A 15935-nucleotide genomic window follows, 5' to 3' on the forward strand; every position below is an offset into this window, starting at 1 on the left:
CCGCCATTTTGGAACATCATCAAATAAACATATCCCTGGCGGGGAATCTGATGTAATGTGCTTTTAGTTGATTACATTGGAAACCTAATATACAATATCAATACTGAATCACGGAACATCAAAATGAAAGTATATTACCGCATTTCCAGTTATTCAAATCAGACATGCGAAATTTTATATTTACATCAAGTTCTCTGTTTAAGATATATATATATATATAACGTACTCGTGATCCGATCTAAGGTTTTTTAAAACAGGTTTGGTGTGTAACCTTTAGTTGTATGTTAGTTCTATAACAGGTTTGGTGTGTAACCTTTAGTTGTATGTTAGTTTTGTTGTTATGTATAACAGGTTTGGTGTGTAACCTTTAGTTGTATGTTAGTTCTATAACAGGTTTGGTGTGTAACCTTTAGTTGTATGTGAGTTCTATAACAGGTTTGGTGTGTAACCTTTAGTTGTATGTTAGTTCTATAACAGGTTTGGTGTGTAACCTTTAGTTGTATGTTAGTTCTATAACAGGTTTGGTGTGTAACCTTTAGTTGTATGTTAGTTCTATAACGGGTTTGGTGTGTAACCTTTAGTTGTATGTTAGTTCTATAACGGGTTTGGTGTGTAACCTTTAGTTGTATGTTAGTTCTATAACAGGTTTGGTGTGTAACCTTTAGTTGTATGTTAGTTCTATAACAGGTTTGGTGTGTAACCTTTAGTTTTATGTTAGTTCTATAACAGGTTTGGTGTGTAACCTTTAGTTGTATGTTAGTTCTATAACGGGTTTGGTGTGTAACCTTTAGTTGTATGTTAGTTCTATAACAGGTTTTGTGGGTAACCTTTAGTTGTATGTTAGTTCTATAACAGGTTTGGTGTGTAACCTTTAGTTGCATGTTAGTTATGTTTGTAATGTACCCTGAGGTATTTATAACATGTTTGGTGTGTAACCTTTAGTTGTATGTTAGTTCTATAACGGGTTTGGTGTGTAACCTTTAGTTGTATGTTAGTTCTATAACGGGTTTGGTGTGTAACCTTTAGTTGTATGTTAGTTATGTTTGTAATGTACCCTGAGGTATTTATAACATGTTTGGTGTGTAACCTTTAGTTGTATGTTAGTTCTATAACGGGTTTGGTGTGTAACCTTTAGTTGTATGTTAGTTCTATAACGGGTTTGGTGTGTAACCTTTAGTTGTATGTTAGTTCTGTTTGTAATGTACCCTGAGGTATTTATAACAGGTTTGGTGTGTAACCTTTAGTTGTATGTTAGTTCTATAACAGGTTTGGTGTGTAACCTTTAGTTGTATGTTAGTTCTATAACAGGTTTGGTGTGTAACCTTTAGTTGTATGTTAGTTCTGTTTGTAATGTATAACAGGTTTGGTGTGTAACCTTTAGTTGTATGTTAGTTCTGTTTGTAATGTACCTGAGGTATTTATAACAGGTTTGGTGTGTAACCTTTAGTTGTATGTTAGTTCTATAACAGGTTTGGTGTGTAACCTTTAGTTGTATGTTAGTTCTATAACGGGTTTGGTGTGTAACCTTTAGTTGTATGTTAGTTCTATAACGGGTTTGGTGTGTAACCTTTAGTTGTATGTTAGTTCTGTTTGTAATGTACCCTGAGGTATTTATAACAGGTTTGATGTGTAACCTTTAGTTGTATGTTAGTTCTATAACAGGTTTGGTGTGTAACCTTTAGTTGTATGTTAGTTCTATAACAGGTTTGGTGTGTAACCTTTAGTTGTATGTTAGTTCTGTTTGTAATGTATAACAGGTTTGGTGTGTAACCTTTAGTTGTATGTTAGTTCTGTTTGTAATGTACCTGAGGTATTTATAACAGGTTTGGTGTGTAACCTTTAGTTGTATGTTAGTTCTATAACAGGTTTAGTGTGTAACCTTTAGTTGTATGTTAGTTCTGTTTGTAATGTATAACAGGTTTGGTGTGTAACCTTTAGTTGTATGTTAGTTCTATAACAGGTTTAGTGTGTAACCTTTAGTTGTATGTTAGTTCTATAACAGGTTTGGTGTGTAACCTTTAGTTGTATGTTAGTTCTGTTTGTAATGTACCCTGAGGTAACGAGCTTTCTTTAAGGTGATGGTATTCTTCGTTATTTAAATACATAAATGTACTGTTGTTGATACTCAGGGATAAATACATAAATGTACTGTTGTTGATACTCAGGGATACATTCCATAGGATGTAATTATATAAGAACCATACACACGTGATTGAAGTCGTCTGGTGATTACTGATTTATGGAACTTCATTATTAATTTTCCGTTTCCGATACAAACTTTCGCTGGTGTTTATATCTCTATATCATGTTGTATTTATACTTTAGATCTGTGTTGCTGATCTTTTAACAGTTTATTTGTTAATGAATTTCTTCGTTATTGTCCAAAAAATATGTATAAGTCATGGAAGATTACAGTATGATGTGTTAACATCTAAACTGTCCTTAAAACAGTTAAAATAAAAATGGAAACATTACGAATAGATAAACAGATCAATGTTTGTATACAGAAACCGCTTGATTCACAGAAATGAGCGCTTAGTGAGTTATTACCCAATAATAGGCTTTGACAATGAGATAACACGCCCTTGCTGAATTCACCATCGACCTATCGACAGGGGACACGACATTTGACGAGATCTCGCGAACCTCTCGCGTTATACGTCATAGTTTATCATTTAGTGGCCTTTATTGGAAGCAATGTGGAGTAGATGTTTAATGCATATATCGTTAGCTACATCAAGGGACACGAGACTTTCTTCCCATCCTACAGCAGTGTTTAATCTCTCTCTGTATACCTCATCATACACATCCTCACAGATACCGCCATATTGATTGGAGCATGACTTCATAGAATATTTTGATATCCAATAACAAAAGTGATGTCTGAAGACGGTCAGTGGAGATTTGAATCTATTAGAACCTGTCGGTGGTGTTGGAGGAGTAACGGCCGTAAGTGAGATATGTAACGATGGGGAACGACTTAACTGTATAAATATGTATATTAGCTATCACGAAGTGTGATGCCAGTTTTTCCCCATGGAATGTAACATAATACAGCCGACTTTTCCATTACACCAAGCACGAACCTCCGCGGACCCGCAACAAAAACAGAAAGGATGATGATATTTATTTACAGAATTGATTTTTTTACAGTGAAGAATTGGTGTAATGACTTAATACAGTTTCGTCTGGTGAGCAGGCTTTCCCACACAAATGGTACTAAGGTCCATGCCATCATAGGGGTCACTACCAGGAATTGAATGGACGCTTCATACGACTACGGAATGAGACGAGCGAGCTTTATGTGTGGAGCCAGAAAGCAATCTATTGGTTTAGCAAATACACCGAGGACAGTGTAGTACAATTCTAATCATTATAGCTATTGGGAGATCCTTGATTAATGGCGGCAACAAATAGCGTGTTGTATAGCCAGGAACCATTTAGCAGACCAAGTCCCATCCAGATTGTGTTTAAGTTTCTCTTTGAGAGGGATCGAGTAAAAAGTTGGCCCCATAAGGCTGAAAGCTTTCTTGTTGATAATGTCACTTGATGTTGTAGCCTTGTCCTCTACCCTTCAGTCAATACAGAGATTTAGGATCGGTAAACACAAGCGAGCTACGCCTGGTCTAAATCTGGTACGCCAGGCTACAGCTGTACATTAACCCTAACTCTATACGGATCTATCAGCGGATTTCTGGATATCGCAAAGATATGTCCGGGATTTTAAAACCCAGTAATGTAACAAATACGGGTATCCCTTGGATACTACTTGTATTCACTCTTTTTCACTTTCCTGATTATTCTGTATTTCCACACATTTTGGCCCTTAGCATCCCTGACGAGTCTTAGGACAAAACAGATGTTTGATGTCCTTAGGATCCCTGACGAGTCTTAGGACGGATTACTAACGAGAAAACCCAGCTGTTTGATGTCCCTGACATCCCTGACGAGTCCTAGAAGGACGAAATGATGTCAATAGTATTATTAACGAGTCCTAGGACAAAACAGCTGTATGATGTCCCCAACACCACTGACGAGTCCTAGGACGTAACAGCTGTATGATGTCCCCAACATCACTGAGGAGTCATAGGACGTAACAGCTGTATGATGTCCCCAACACCACTAACGAGTCTTAGGACGTAACAGCTGTATGATGTCCCCAACACCACTAACGAGTCTTAGGACGTAACAGCTGTATGATGTCTCGAACATCACTGAGGAGTCCTAGAAGGACGATACAGTTGTATGATGTCCATAGTATCACTGACGAGTGCCAGAAGGACCAAACAGCTGTTTGATGTCCCTAGTATCACTGACGAGTCATAGAAGGACCAAACAGCTGTTTGATGCCCGTAGTATCACTGACGAGTCCCAGAAGGACGTAACAGCTGTTTGATGTCCCTAGTATCACTGACGAGTCATAGAAGGACGTAACAGCTGTTTGATGTCCCTAGTATCACTGACGAGTCCCAGAAGGACGAAGAAGCTGTATGGTGTCCCAAGTATCACTGACGAGTCATAGAAGGACAATACAGCTGTATGGTGTCCCTATCATCACTGACGAGTCCTAGAAAGACGAAACAGCTGTTTGATGTCACTAATATCACTGACGAGTCCTAAAAGGACGTAACAGCTGTATGACATCCCTAGTATCACTGATGAGTCCTAGAAGGACGAAACAGTTACATGACGTCCCTAGTATGACCATTTCTAACATGAACTCGCCTTTCTAATCTACTTCTGTTTAAGGTTGTAATAGATACACCTCATACTTGTTGTTATCTACATCGCAAAAGGTTTTCTGGTAAAAGGTATCTTCATTTTGTTTTTATTTCATAATTATGAGATTAAAAAAATACTCATCTCGAAATTTTAATTTTTGCTCGCCAAGGCTCACAATAATAGAAACTTCAAAGACTCGTTTTCTCATGAAGTGAAAAATCTATGATGCTTTATTTCTGGCATGATCGTAAGATAAAAGACTATGTTTAAATTACCACATTAAAAAGAATTAAATTTTGTACGGATTTATTAACACACTGAAAAGAACTCGATTTTTTCGTGAATATTTACTCCGGAATTCCAGAAAAAAACTGCGTGAAGCTGTAATATATTTTAGATATTACACATTATATAATAAAGGAAAATTCTCCCAATTTATTCCATGTGTTGAAGAGCCAGTCCAAGTCTTTAAATACAATGAGCCTATCAATCTATTACAATAGTAACGACTCCAGGGACGAGGCTGGAAACCAAACTGCCCATTTTTATAAATCAAACTACCTTATACTATAGAGTTCCGTTTGAAGGTACTGATCGCTATCTCACAAATGTCCATTACCAAATGAAATTTGAGTTTGTTTATGATGGCAAATCTAATCAGGCATCCCCAAAATAAGATTTCTAAAATCTAATTTTGGATTTTGTCAACAGTTCCCCTAGGCTGTTTTATTAGATGATATTTTGAAATAATTACGAGAGTGAAAGTTTGTTAATCAGCGTTATCTGTCCAACAGGAGATGGCAGTACGGATTGATTGGCGGTATTGTGTAACACTATCTTCTGTACCTATCGGGAAATGTCTGTGGAGTCGCCATCGTGCTGCACAATTAAATGCATTTAAAAGTTATACACTGTCAAGAAAGTACAAATAAAGAAATTTAGCCGAGAAATGTTTCCATGGTAACTGAACAATCATGTTCATTTGATTACACTTTTATTATTTTAATATTTCTGCACGCCTTTGAGATTGAGGTGATGTTTATGTCATTTGTTTTAATAACACAGTTTCACGCACCTTATTTTTTAATCAAATTTAAATTTCGATTACACAATTTCAAAAAATGAATTTGAAATTATCTTTTAATTAATTTTGTTGATGATTTTGAACTAATATTCCTTTGTACTTTTATTTGTGAATAATCTGGACGAAATGCACTGATATAACAGTAATATTTGAATGCGCCTGTCCATAACATAACCTCGTCGAACACCAGCAGCATGTTTGAGTTACGGGCCAGGCCTTCGCTCTGGGTCCAAGCTCTCTTCAAATATCGAATTAACTTCTTTTATCAAGAAAATATCTTAATAAAGATGTTTTTAATAAAACTTCAATAGCACATAAAGCATCACTTAGCGTAGTACCATCGACCAGGTCATGGCTATAAAAGGCAGCTAAAGGATTAGCATGTTTAATATGCTTTTAACGTCATAAAAAATCATTAAATTATTAATGTTTAATTAGTTTTATCTGTAATCTGTTCGTTGGTAATATTTTAAGATTATACGAGGATCGAGATTGTCTTTGGTCGTTTGTGGGATGCGGGACAGTGATGGCAGCATCAGGGCTGCTGGTCAGCGAGGCGGTCAACTGGCCAGAGTTTGGGGGCTATCTGGATACGTTTCCCTTCGTTTGGCAACTAACTAAATCCACGTAGTACCTGTCGCCTTTGTAAGTTGAACAAAAATGCACTTCGATTTTCTATGTCATCTTAACTATGACATGGTTAGCTCAATTTGTCGTCTATGACTTTTCACTGTTAGAGAAACATTAAAGAAGACATATGGCCGGTGGTGATTATGAAACTCGGCAATGTTCTAGCTTTAAGATCTCGCCACACAAGGTATTAGGTTACGACATATTAAACTTGGAAATGTTCTAGTTTTAGATCTCGCCACACAAGGTATTAGGTTACGACATATTAAATTTGGCAATGTTCTAGCTATAAGATCTCGCCACACAAGGTATTATTTTGGTATGTATTAAACTTGGCAATGTTCTAGCTATAAGATCTCGCCACACAAGGTATTATTTTGGTATGTATTAAACTTGGCAATGTTCTAGCTTTAAGATCTCGCCACACAAGGTATTATTTTGGTATGTATTAAACTTGGCAATGTTCTAGCTATAAGATCTCACCACACAAGGTATTAGTTTAGGACATATTAAATTTGGCAATGTTCTAGCTATAAGATCTCGCCACACAAGGTATTATTTTGGTATGTATTAAACTTGGCAATGTTCTAGTTTTAAGATCTTTCCACACAAGGTATTATTTTGGTATGTATTAAACTTGGCAATGTTCTAGTTTTAAGATCTCGCCACACAAGGTATTATTTTGGTATGTATTAAACTTGGCAATGTTCTAGCTTTAAGATCTCGCCACACAAGTATGTATTAAATTTGGCAATGTTCTAGCTTTAAGATCTCGCCACACAAGGTATTAGTTTAGGACATATTAAATTTTGGCAATGTTCTAGCTTTAAGATCTCGCCACACAAGTATGTATTAAATTTGGCAATGTTCTAGCTATAAGATCTCGCCACACAAGGTATTAGTTTAGGACATATTAAATTTTGGCAATGTTCTAGCTTTAAGATCTCGCCACACAAGGTATTAGGTTAGGACATATTAAATTTTGGCAATGTTCTAGCTTTAAGATCTCGCCACACAAGGTATTAGGTTAGGACATATTAAATTTTGGCAATGTTCTAGCTTTAAGATCTCGCCACACAAGGTATTAGGTTAGGACATATTAAACTTGACAATGTTCTAGCTTTAAGATCTCACCACACAAGGTATTAGGTTAGGACATATTAAACTTGACAATGTTCTAGCTTTAAGATCTCACCACACAAGGTATTAAGGTAGGATATATCAAACTGTTCTAGTAATTCTGTTTTGTGTCTCTTCCCTCGACAGATTCCCTCCTAACCTTTGTGTATACCCATTGTAAACACAGCTGTGTAACAATATAAAGCTGGTATATTTCTTGTTTTACTTCAACACACAAAATCAATACTCCCCACACTGGTGTCAGGATACTGAAATTCTGAGGATCACACACAAGTCTTTGGTTAATAATGTGTTACGTACCTTATAGACCTGAGAATCACACACAAGTCTGGTTAATAATGTGTAACGTACCATATAGACCTGATACAGACCTGAGGATCACACACAAGTCTGGTTAATAATGTGTAACGTACCATATAGACCTGATACAGACCTGAGGATCACACACAAGTCTGGTTAATAATGTGTAACGTACCATATAGACCTGATACAGACCTGAGGATCACACACAAGTCTGGTTAATAATGTGTAACGTACCATATAGACCTGATACAGACCTGAGGATCACACACAAGTCTGGTTAATAATGTGTAACGTACCATATAGACCTGATACAGACCTGAGGATCACACACAAGTCTTTGGTTAATAATGGGTTACGTACCATATAGACCTGATACAGACCTGAGGATCACACACAAGTCTTTGGTTAATAATGTGTTACGTACCATATAGACCTGATACAGACCTGAGGATCACACACAAGTCTTTGGTTAATAATGGGTTACGTACCATATAGACCCGATACAGACCTGAGGATCACACACAAGTCTTTGGTTAATAATGGGTTACGTACCATATAGACCTGATACAGACCTGAGGATCACACACAACTCTTTGGTTAATAATGTGTTACGTACCATATAGACCTGATACAGACCTGAGGATCACACACAAGTCTTTGGTTAATAATGGGTTACGTACCATATAGACCTGATACAGACCCGATGATCACACACAAGTCTTTGGTTAATAATGGGTTACGTACCATATAGACCTGATACAGACCTGAGGATCACACACAAGTCTTTGGTTAATAATGGGTTACGTACCATATAGACCTGATACAGACCTGAGGATCACACACAAGTCTTTGGTTAATAATGGGTTACGTACCATATAGACCTGATACAGACCCGATGATCACACACAAGTCTTTGGTTAATAATGTGTTACGTACCTTATAGACCTGATACAGACCTGAGGATCACACACAAGTCTTTGGTTAATAATGGGTTACGTACCATATAGACCTGATACAGACCTGAGGATCACACACAAGTCTTTGGTTAATAATGGGTTACGTACCATATAGACCTGATACAGACCCAGGGACGGGAACACGGTCAGGGAGGGAGTGTTCCCTCTGGGGTTGGGTCAGGTAATACGTCTCTAGTACAAACAGGATATTTTTGGTATACCCTACTTTATCAATTCCCTGGGTTTTAACTTTTGTTCATGTCCATAAGAATGATGAGTATTGTCTTTGCTTTTCTCTGAAAACATGATCCTTATGTTTTTGGCGTTATCCGCCATTCTGTAGCAACAGACAATATAAACACGCCAGATTTCACCAATGCCATTATCGGCTTATTATTAACATGGCAAATAATCATTTGGTCAACATGTAACGACTCCTGTTTTACCGAGATTCCCCGCTGAGTAAAGTTGACATCAACATAAAGAAGCAGTACACTATATTAAACTAAGACAGATTTGCTTCCATTTTCGCACATATTTGGTGCCATGACTACCTACACATATTTGGTGCCATGACTACCTACACATATTTGGTGCCATGACTACCTACACATTTTTGGTTTCATAACTACCTACACATATTTGGTGCCATGATTACCTACACATATTTGGTGCCATGACTACCTACACATTTTTGGTTTCATAACTACCTACACATATTTGGTGCCATGACTACCTACACATATTTGGTGCCATGACTACCTACACATATTTGGTTTCATAACTACCTACACATATTTGGTGCCATGACTACCTACACATATTTGGTGACAAGACTACCTACACATATTTGGTGCCATGCCCGTATTAGGTGACTACCTACACATATTTGGTTCCGCAGTCTATCTTGGTGAGCCACACCCATGACCTGTCCCAGTTGGAGCACTGAGCTGGGATTCTCCGTATCATAGGCACTCGCTGGACATTCTTCCCGGCCTCCACACTGAAACAGACAATAAATTTAAATGTTAGGTATGGTTGTGGAGTGGTTACTACTAGTTTTTATCATAGCCATGTTGTATTAAACAGTTTCCACATCATACATGGCATGACTTATCAAGACAACAAGAGAATACCGACTTCTACATACAGAAACTATACACAAATTCAAAAAAAAGAGAGGAAAAGGAACGAAAGAAACATCGACATTGAGGAAATGTATAATGACTTGATTTTCTGGAAATATAGGCGACTTCTGCTTAATCGACCACGCCCATTAATTAAATCTAGGTCAAATTCAGGTTATGATACAGGTAGAGCCACCGGAGGCATCAGACATAGAAATGAGATTGGAACAAGTTAATCTGTATATTACAGACAGAATTACATCTTGGTAAACAGTGATGAACATTTAGGACGTTCTGTATTTTGTTTTTTAGTATCAGTATTCTCAGAACAACCTAATGTCACCACAATGTTTGTTCCTTACGCCATTCTCATACCGTTCGAGACGATAGGAGAGACATCTGAATGACACTGACCCAGTAACGTTTATAGCTCTATAAGAGCAATTTCTTCTGGTACAGTATTACAACGATATGATTGATTCAATGAATGTCAAAAAGGTCTTTATGTTTTATTCAGGAACTCTGGTATGATAGTGTCCTTTCAGGAAGTAGTTTGTAATTCAGGCCATCAATTCCCGGGACATAACTATCGATAGAAAGGGATCTGTTTAGCAGTGAATCTGTCCTGCATGCACAAGCTTTTGCTGAACAGAATGGTAGCTCATCACGTGACTAGATAGACATCTGTTGACTCAATCCGCTCAGAGGTTGATGGAATTAAAAGGGTTGCCATAACGACCGTAACTTTGATTTCCCTTTGATCAATTACAGTTATACATGACAAATCAATTCTACCATTGTGTGAATGTTTACCATTATGAACTTCGATCTGCTGTTATGGTGTGTATCTTTATGCTAGTTTGATAAAATGTCTTTAACGAATTATCATGTCACTTATGGCCGGAGTGATTCATTGTCAAGTCTTCACGTATCAACGTTATATTTATGATACAGACTATAGCAGGTTAGTGACATTCTCTGACAATATTCTAAATATGTAAATGCACAGGACTATAATCATGCTAAGGGATTTCAAGAGTATTTGAAATACAAACATTCGTATGCTCCAATACATATTAGATACTTGTAAAGTATGCCATTACAAGTAAACAGAATCCTGGTCTATTAAATACTGAAATGGAACCGACATATACCACATTCCCAGCACATCCAGGTTCCATGTTTTGCTACAGAGACTTGATCCCTTCCATCAATAGGTTTATCAGGGGATGGACAATAAGCCGCGGAGCTTGAGGAGCTTACCCGGTACATCTTAGCTGTATAGCCTGCCAGGTATCGTTCTCCGACCTAGTGTCATCAACTGTGTGTTCGATAAGTCCACGTATACTCCTTCTCTACAGAGGTTTGTACAGTTAATTCTGGTTCTAGTTACGTGACTTAGTACACAGATCATTTAAATATGTTATTTACAAGAAAAATACCTATTGTAAAATCTTCTCAATAAGATTAATGATTCGGAAAACCTTTCTATCTACATAAAAAATATCCTATACAATAAATTTAGTTTGGGATCTAATATATAAAATAAAGCGATAATTCAGATGCATTCAGTGTTTGCTGTAGAAACAACAATATATGATAGAAAATATGTAGATGTCAAAACGTTACTGAGCAAAACCGAAGTTAGAATATCTGAATCCATACATGCCAGACAATTTAAGGTGTCGCTTCACCATCAATTATTCCTGTATATGCACCCAGCTTGGCTTTGTTTCCTTGCCGAGCCTAGCCCTCTTTCTGCTCCGTTCCCGAAGGCCTACTTACTGTTATACACTCAATATTTTATTCATATGCCTCGTGATTATCTTTGATAGATACAGAAATTTGCATCCTGTTTCTCCTAGAAGCTTAGCTGTTTTAATCACACCCTGCTACACCCAGAAGAGTAGCGAAGTCGTAGGAATGATAATCAACATAGCTCTTACAGCTATCTTATTTTTTCTAATTTTAAATTTTATATGCCGTATATTCTAAGTTGGAATTTAATTTCTAAAAAAGCACGCACCTGCATTAACTGGTTCATTAAGGCACGCCACATATGAACTGAGAGGTTCCTTCATTTACCTAGGAAGCTTACATATAAAGATTTCAAGTAAACCATGACTTCCATTTAGATTTGTAAATTCAAGAACCTGAAATCCTGTTTGATTAAAACGGCTTCACGTTTGAATCATTGAGTTTAAAGTTGTTTGACTACTGATTCTCGAAGCATTTAAGAAGCGTGTTTACTATGGCTGGCCATGGTGTTGTTAAAGAAGTGTGTCTAATATGGCTTGTTGTGGTGTTGTTTAAGAAGTGTGTTTACTATTGCTTGTTGTGGTGTTGTTAAAGAAGTGTTTTTACTATGGCTGGTCATGGTGCTGTTAAAGAAGTGTGTCTAATATGGCTTGTTGTGGTGTTGTTTAAGAAGTGTGTTTACTATGGCTTGTTGTGGTGTTGTTTGAGAAGTGTGTTTACTATGGCTTGTTGTGGTGTTGTTTAAGAAGTGTGTTTACTATGGCTTGTTGTGGTGTTGTTTAAGAAGTGTGTCTACCATGGCTTTTTGTGGTGTTGTTAAAGAAGTGTGTTTGCTATGGCTTGTTGTGGTATTATTTAACGTCCTGTTAAGAGGTTGTTAATCTGCAAAGTAAACTAAATACCTATTCTCATTGTACAAATGTCTATGTGTTTTTACGAAGACCTAAATTCTTAATAGAATATGAAACTTAAGTCACGAAAATCGCGTTTTAACTGTTAAATATGGGTTTTTAACATAAACTTATGGGAATAACAATAAAGATATAGTTTTGGTTAAAGACAAAATATGATCCCAAATTCACCTGACATCAATATGTATGACTTTGTGTTGACTAGGGATGGATAACTGCGTTTTATGTTGCCATAGTAACAGCATTTCAAACCGTAATACGTGGGGGTGTATCCTTTGTTTTACTTTTCAGAATGTCATTTTAAAATGTACAGTAGTCCTAAAAGATCACCAGCTAACGACACATTAAATGTGTGTTATCTGATTTCCCCGTAGAAAGCTGTCCGTAGTGCCTACAACAAACCCAGCGACCCGACTATTTTATTCATGAAGATGGTGATAATCTTTGGTATATAATAGTACAATGGCGAGGTGATTGTGTATTCACGGTAGACAATGTACCGGTAAATAGGGGTATCGATATAGAACAGCCGCCCGGTACATTCGGTCTCCAAGGAACCGGGCTATATCATAAATGACAATCATTCAAGAGCAAATCCTACGATATTTACACAATTCCTTGAAAACAATTGATCATATTTGACAATTGAAAATAACCGGATTCCGCTCAGAATAACGAAATGGCCAGGCCTGACACAATGGTTTACGTCTTCAGCCAGTCGGCGGAATTCCTGGCGGACACATCACGTCCATTTACCAGGAGCACTTTGGCTTGATCAAGTTAACTAGACTACTCGACAAACCCAGTAATTTCCATGTTGAAAACAAACCATGATAGTATAGGGATAAAGAGAAAGTGCTGTATTGATCGGAAGCCACGGCACGATGAAGTTATTGTAAAAGAAATAAGCTTACCGTGCTGAGCGAGTGCAAAGCTGAGCTTCTGTGAGGCTGGCCAGAAAGGTTAAAATTCCAAACAGAACGCCGAGATGAAATATTAAATTCCAGGTGCCCGATTCCATTGCTTGTGAAGTGTAATTCTCAGTTCATCCAAGAGTTTGTGTGACGTTCCTCATCCAGAGAGATAGCAACTGCTACTGATGCTGCTACTGCTGGGTTGTCACCGTTGCAGCCCGCTGCCTCTCGCGCTCCGTCTGTAAATAAACACAGGAGCACGGTGAGAAGGTTTGTATCTGTGTGGTGATGAGAGGGGACTTAACACAGATAGCTGGAGCTTGTCAATATTGAATATTAGTATCACTCACTAACGCTTTCATGATCAATACAACAAACACTCGCTCTCTCAAACCCTGACGGCGGACTTAATCACAAAACTTTCACAGGTATACGAAAAGTTATTGAGCTTCTAATGCGAAAATCCTGAATGTGCTTGTTTTGAATACGTTCAGTGTGTATTTATTTAACACTGACAACCGGAAGTTTAACATTCTCAGATAAAAACCAAGACAAAATAATAAAAAGATGTTATGAGCGTTTGAAATTGTTCAGTCAATCATTGTATGACATTAAACGGTATGTGGTGCTCATATGATTAAAAACGAATACATGTAACTGACATGGAACACGACAAAAATATTAAATAGACCACAAATTTTGCAAAAACCACTGAACACGTCAAAGGACAAAAGACTACCGACATATACAAAACACTGTAAAAACACTGACAAATACTCAAATCATATAGAAATATACAAAACACACCAAAATACACCAAACACTACAAAAAAACAAAAAAACACACAAAGCACACAAAAATACAAAAAACATTAAGAAATACAAAAAAACCCATAAAAATACACAAAACATATAAAAATACACAAAACAAAAAAAAACCCACAAAAATAGACAAAAGCACACGAAACAATACAAAACACGCAAAACTCCTTGAAACACATGTACGATAAAATTGCTGATTTCAACGACTAAAAACGGCAGCTAAAGCCTAAACACCAACGTAACATAAGCAGATTGAACAGCCAACGTAACATCAGTAGATTGAACAGCCATCGTAACATCAGCAGATTGAACAACCAACGTAACATAAGCAGATTGAACAACCAACGTAACATAAGCAGATTGAACAGCCAACGTATCATCAGCAGATTGAACAGCCAACGTAACATCAGCAGATTGAACAGCCAACGTAACGTCAGCTGATTGAACAGCCAACGTAACATCAGCAGATTGAACAGCCAACGTAACATTAGCAGATTGAACAGCCAACGTACAAAATGTAACATAGCAGATTGAACAGCCAACGTACAAAATGTAACATCAGCAGATTGAACAGCTAACGACAATCCGCCAGATTTAGCAGTGCTCATTACCCGACCTGTGAGTGGCGAGTAAACCCCAGTAATCAGTGTTGGTTTAATAACAGGTGTTAACACAACTTGGCTACTCAAATTTTGATTGAACATTAAACAGATCGATACCCGGTCAAACAAGACGCCAATCACCATTATCGCATGTTTTATTAGCTGCCGAGGTGCTACCTAGAGTGAGGAACCGGAGCCGGGATATCATTCCCGGAGTTTTAATCAACTTCGTACCACAATCGTTGATTTCTAGTGATATTCGTATTTGCTGCCTGACGCTGGCATTGTAGCTTGGAATAATTTAGGGTATGCCACGAATAAAGCAACAACAAGCATGCATTTTTAAAATATTGGGCACGGTAAAAATATCATTGATTTGTTTCATGTCGACATTTGAGGGTATGAAAGTGGCGAAGACCTTCAATAATTGATACGGGAAACAAGAACAGCCCATTTATTGGAACTGGAGCCAAGATAAGGCTCCAAGTTGTTAGAAGTCGAGGTCATACAATCGTGACAGATGGTTCAAATCTATTTCACAGTTCTCCTGTGGTACCCGGAATTACTACGGTACCCGGAACTATTATTGTACCCGGAACTACTATGGTACCCGGAACTACTACGGTACCCGGAACTATTATTGTACCCGGAACTACTATGGTACCCGGAACTACTATGGTACCCGGAACTACTACGGTAGCCGGAACTACTATGGTACCCGGAACTATTATTGTAACCGGAACTACTATGGTACCCGGAACTACTACGGTGCCCGGAACTACTACGGTACCCGGAACTATTATTGTACCCGGAACTACTACGGTACCCGGAACTATTATTGTACCCGGAACTACTACGGTACCCGGAACTATTATTGTACCCGGAACTACTACGGTAGCCGGAACTATTATTGTACCCGGAACTACTACGGTAGCCGGAACTACTATGGTACCCGGAACTACTACG

General features: G+C 37.6%; 1 protein-coding gene across 2 annotated transcripts in view; it reads right to left on the reverse strand.

Moving 5' to 3' along the window:
- The window catches only part of LOC117337642, a 108467-nt gene that overhangs the window by 23560 nt on the left and 68972 nt on the right, over positions 1-15935 (reverse strand). The window contains exons 2-3 of one of the 2 annotated variants that reach the window (XM_033898726.1): positions 13546-13784; positions 9719-9838 (exon numbers count right to left, since the gene is read on the reverse strand). In XM_033898726.1, the coding sequence (XP_033754617.1) occupies positions 9719-9838; positions 13546-13652 (227 nt within the window). In that variant the 5' untranslated portion in view covers positions 13653-13784. Of the gene's footprint in view, positions 1-9718; positions 9839-13545; positions 14083-15935 lie in introns of those variants that run through there. The other variant, XM_033898727.1, reaches the window with a different exon arrangement.

The sequence above is a fragment of the Pecten maximus genome, chromosome 11 (assembly GCF_902652985.1).
Source record: "Pecten maximus chromosome 11, xPecMax1.1, whole genome shotgun sequence".
In the NCBI taxonomy this organism is placed as follows: domain Eukaryota; kingdom Metazoa; phylum Mollusca; class Bivalvia; order Pectinida; family Pectinidae; genus Pecten; species Pecten maximus.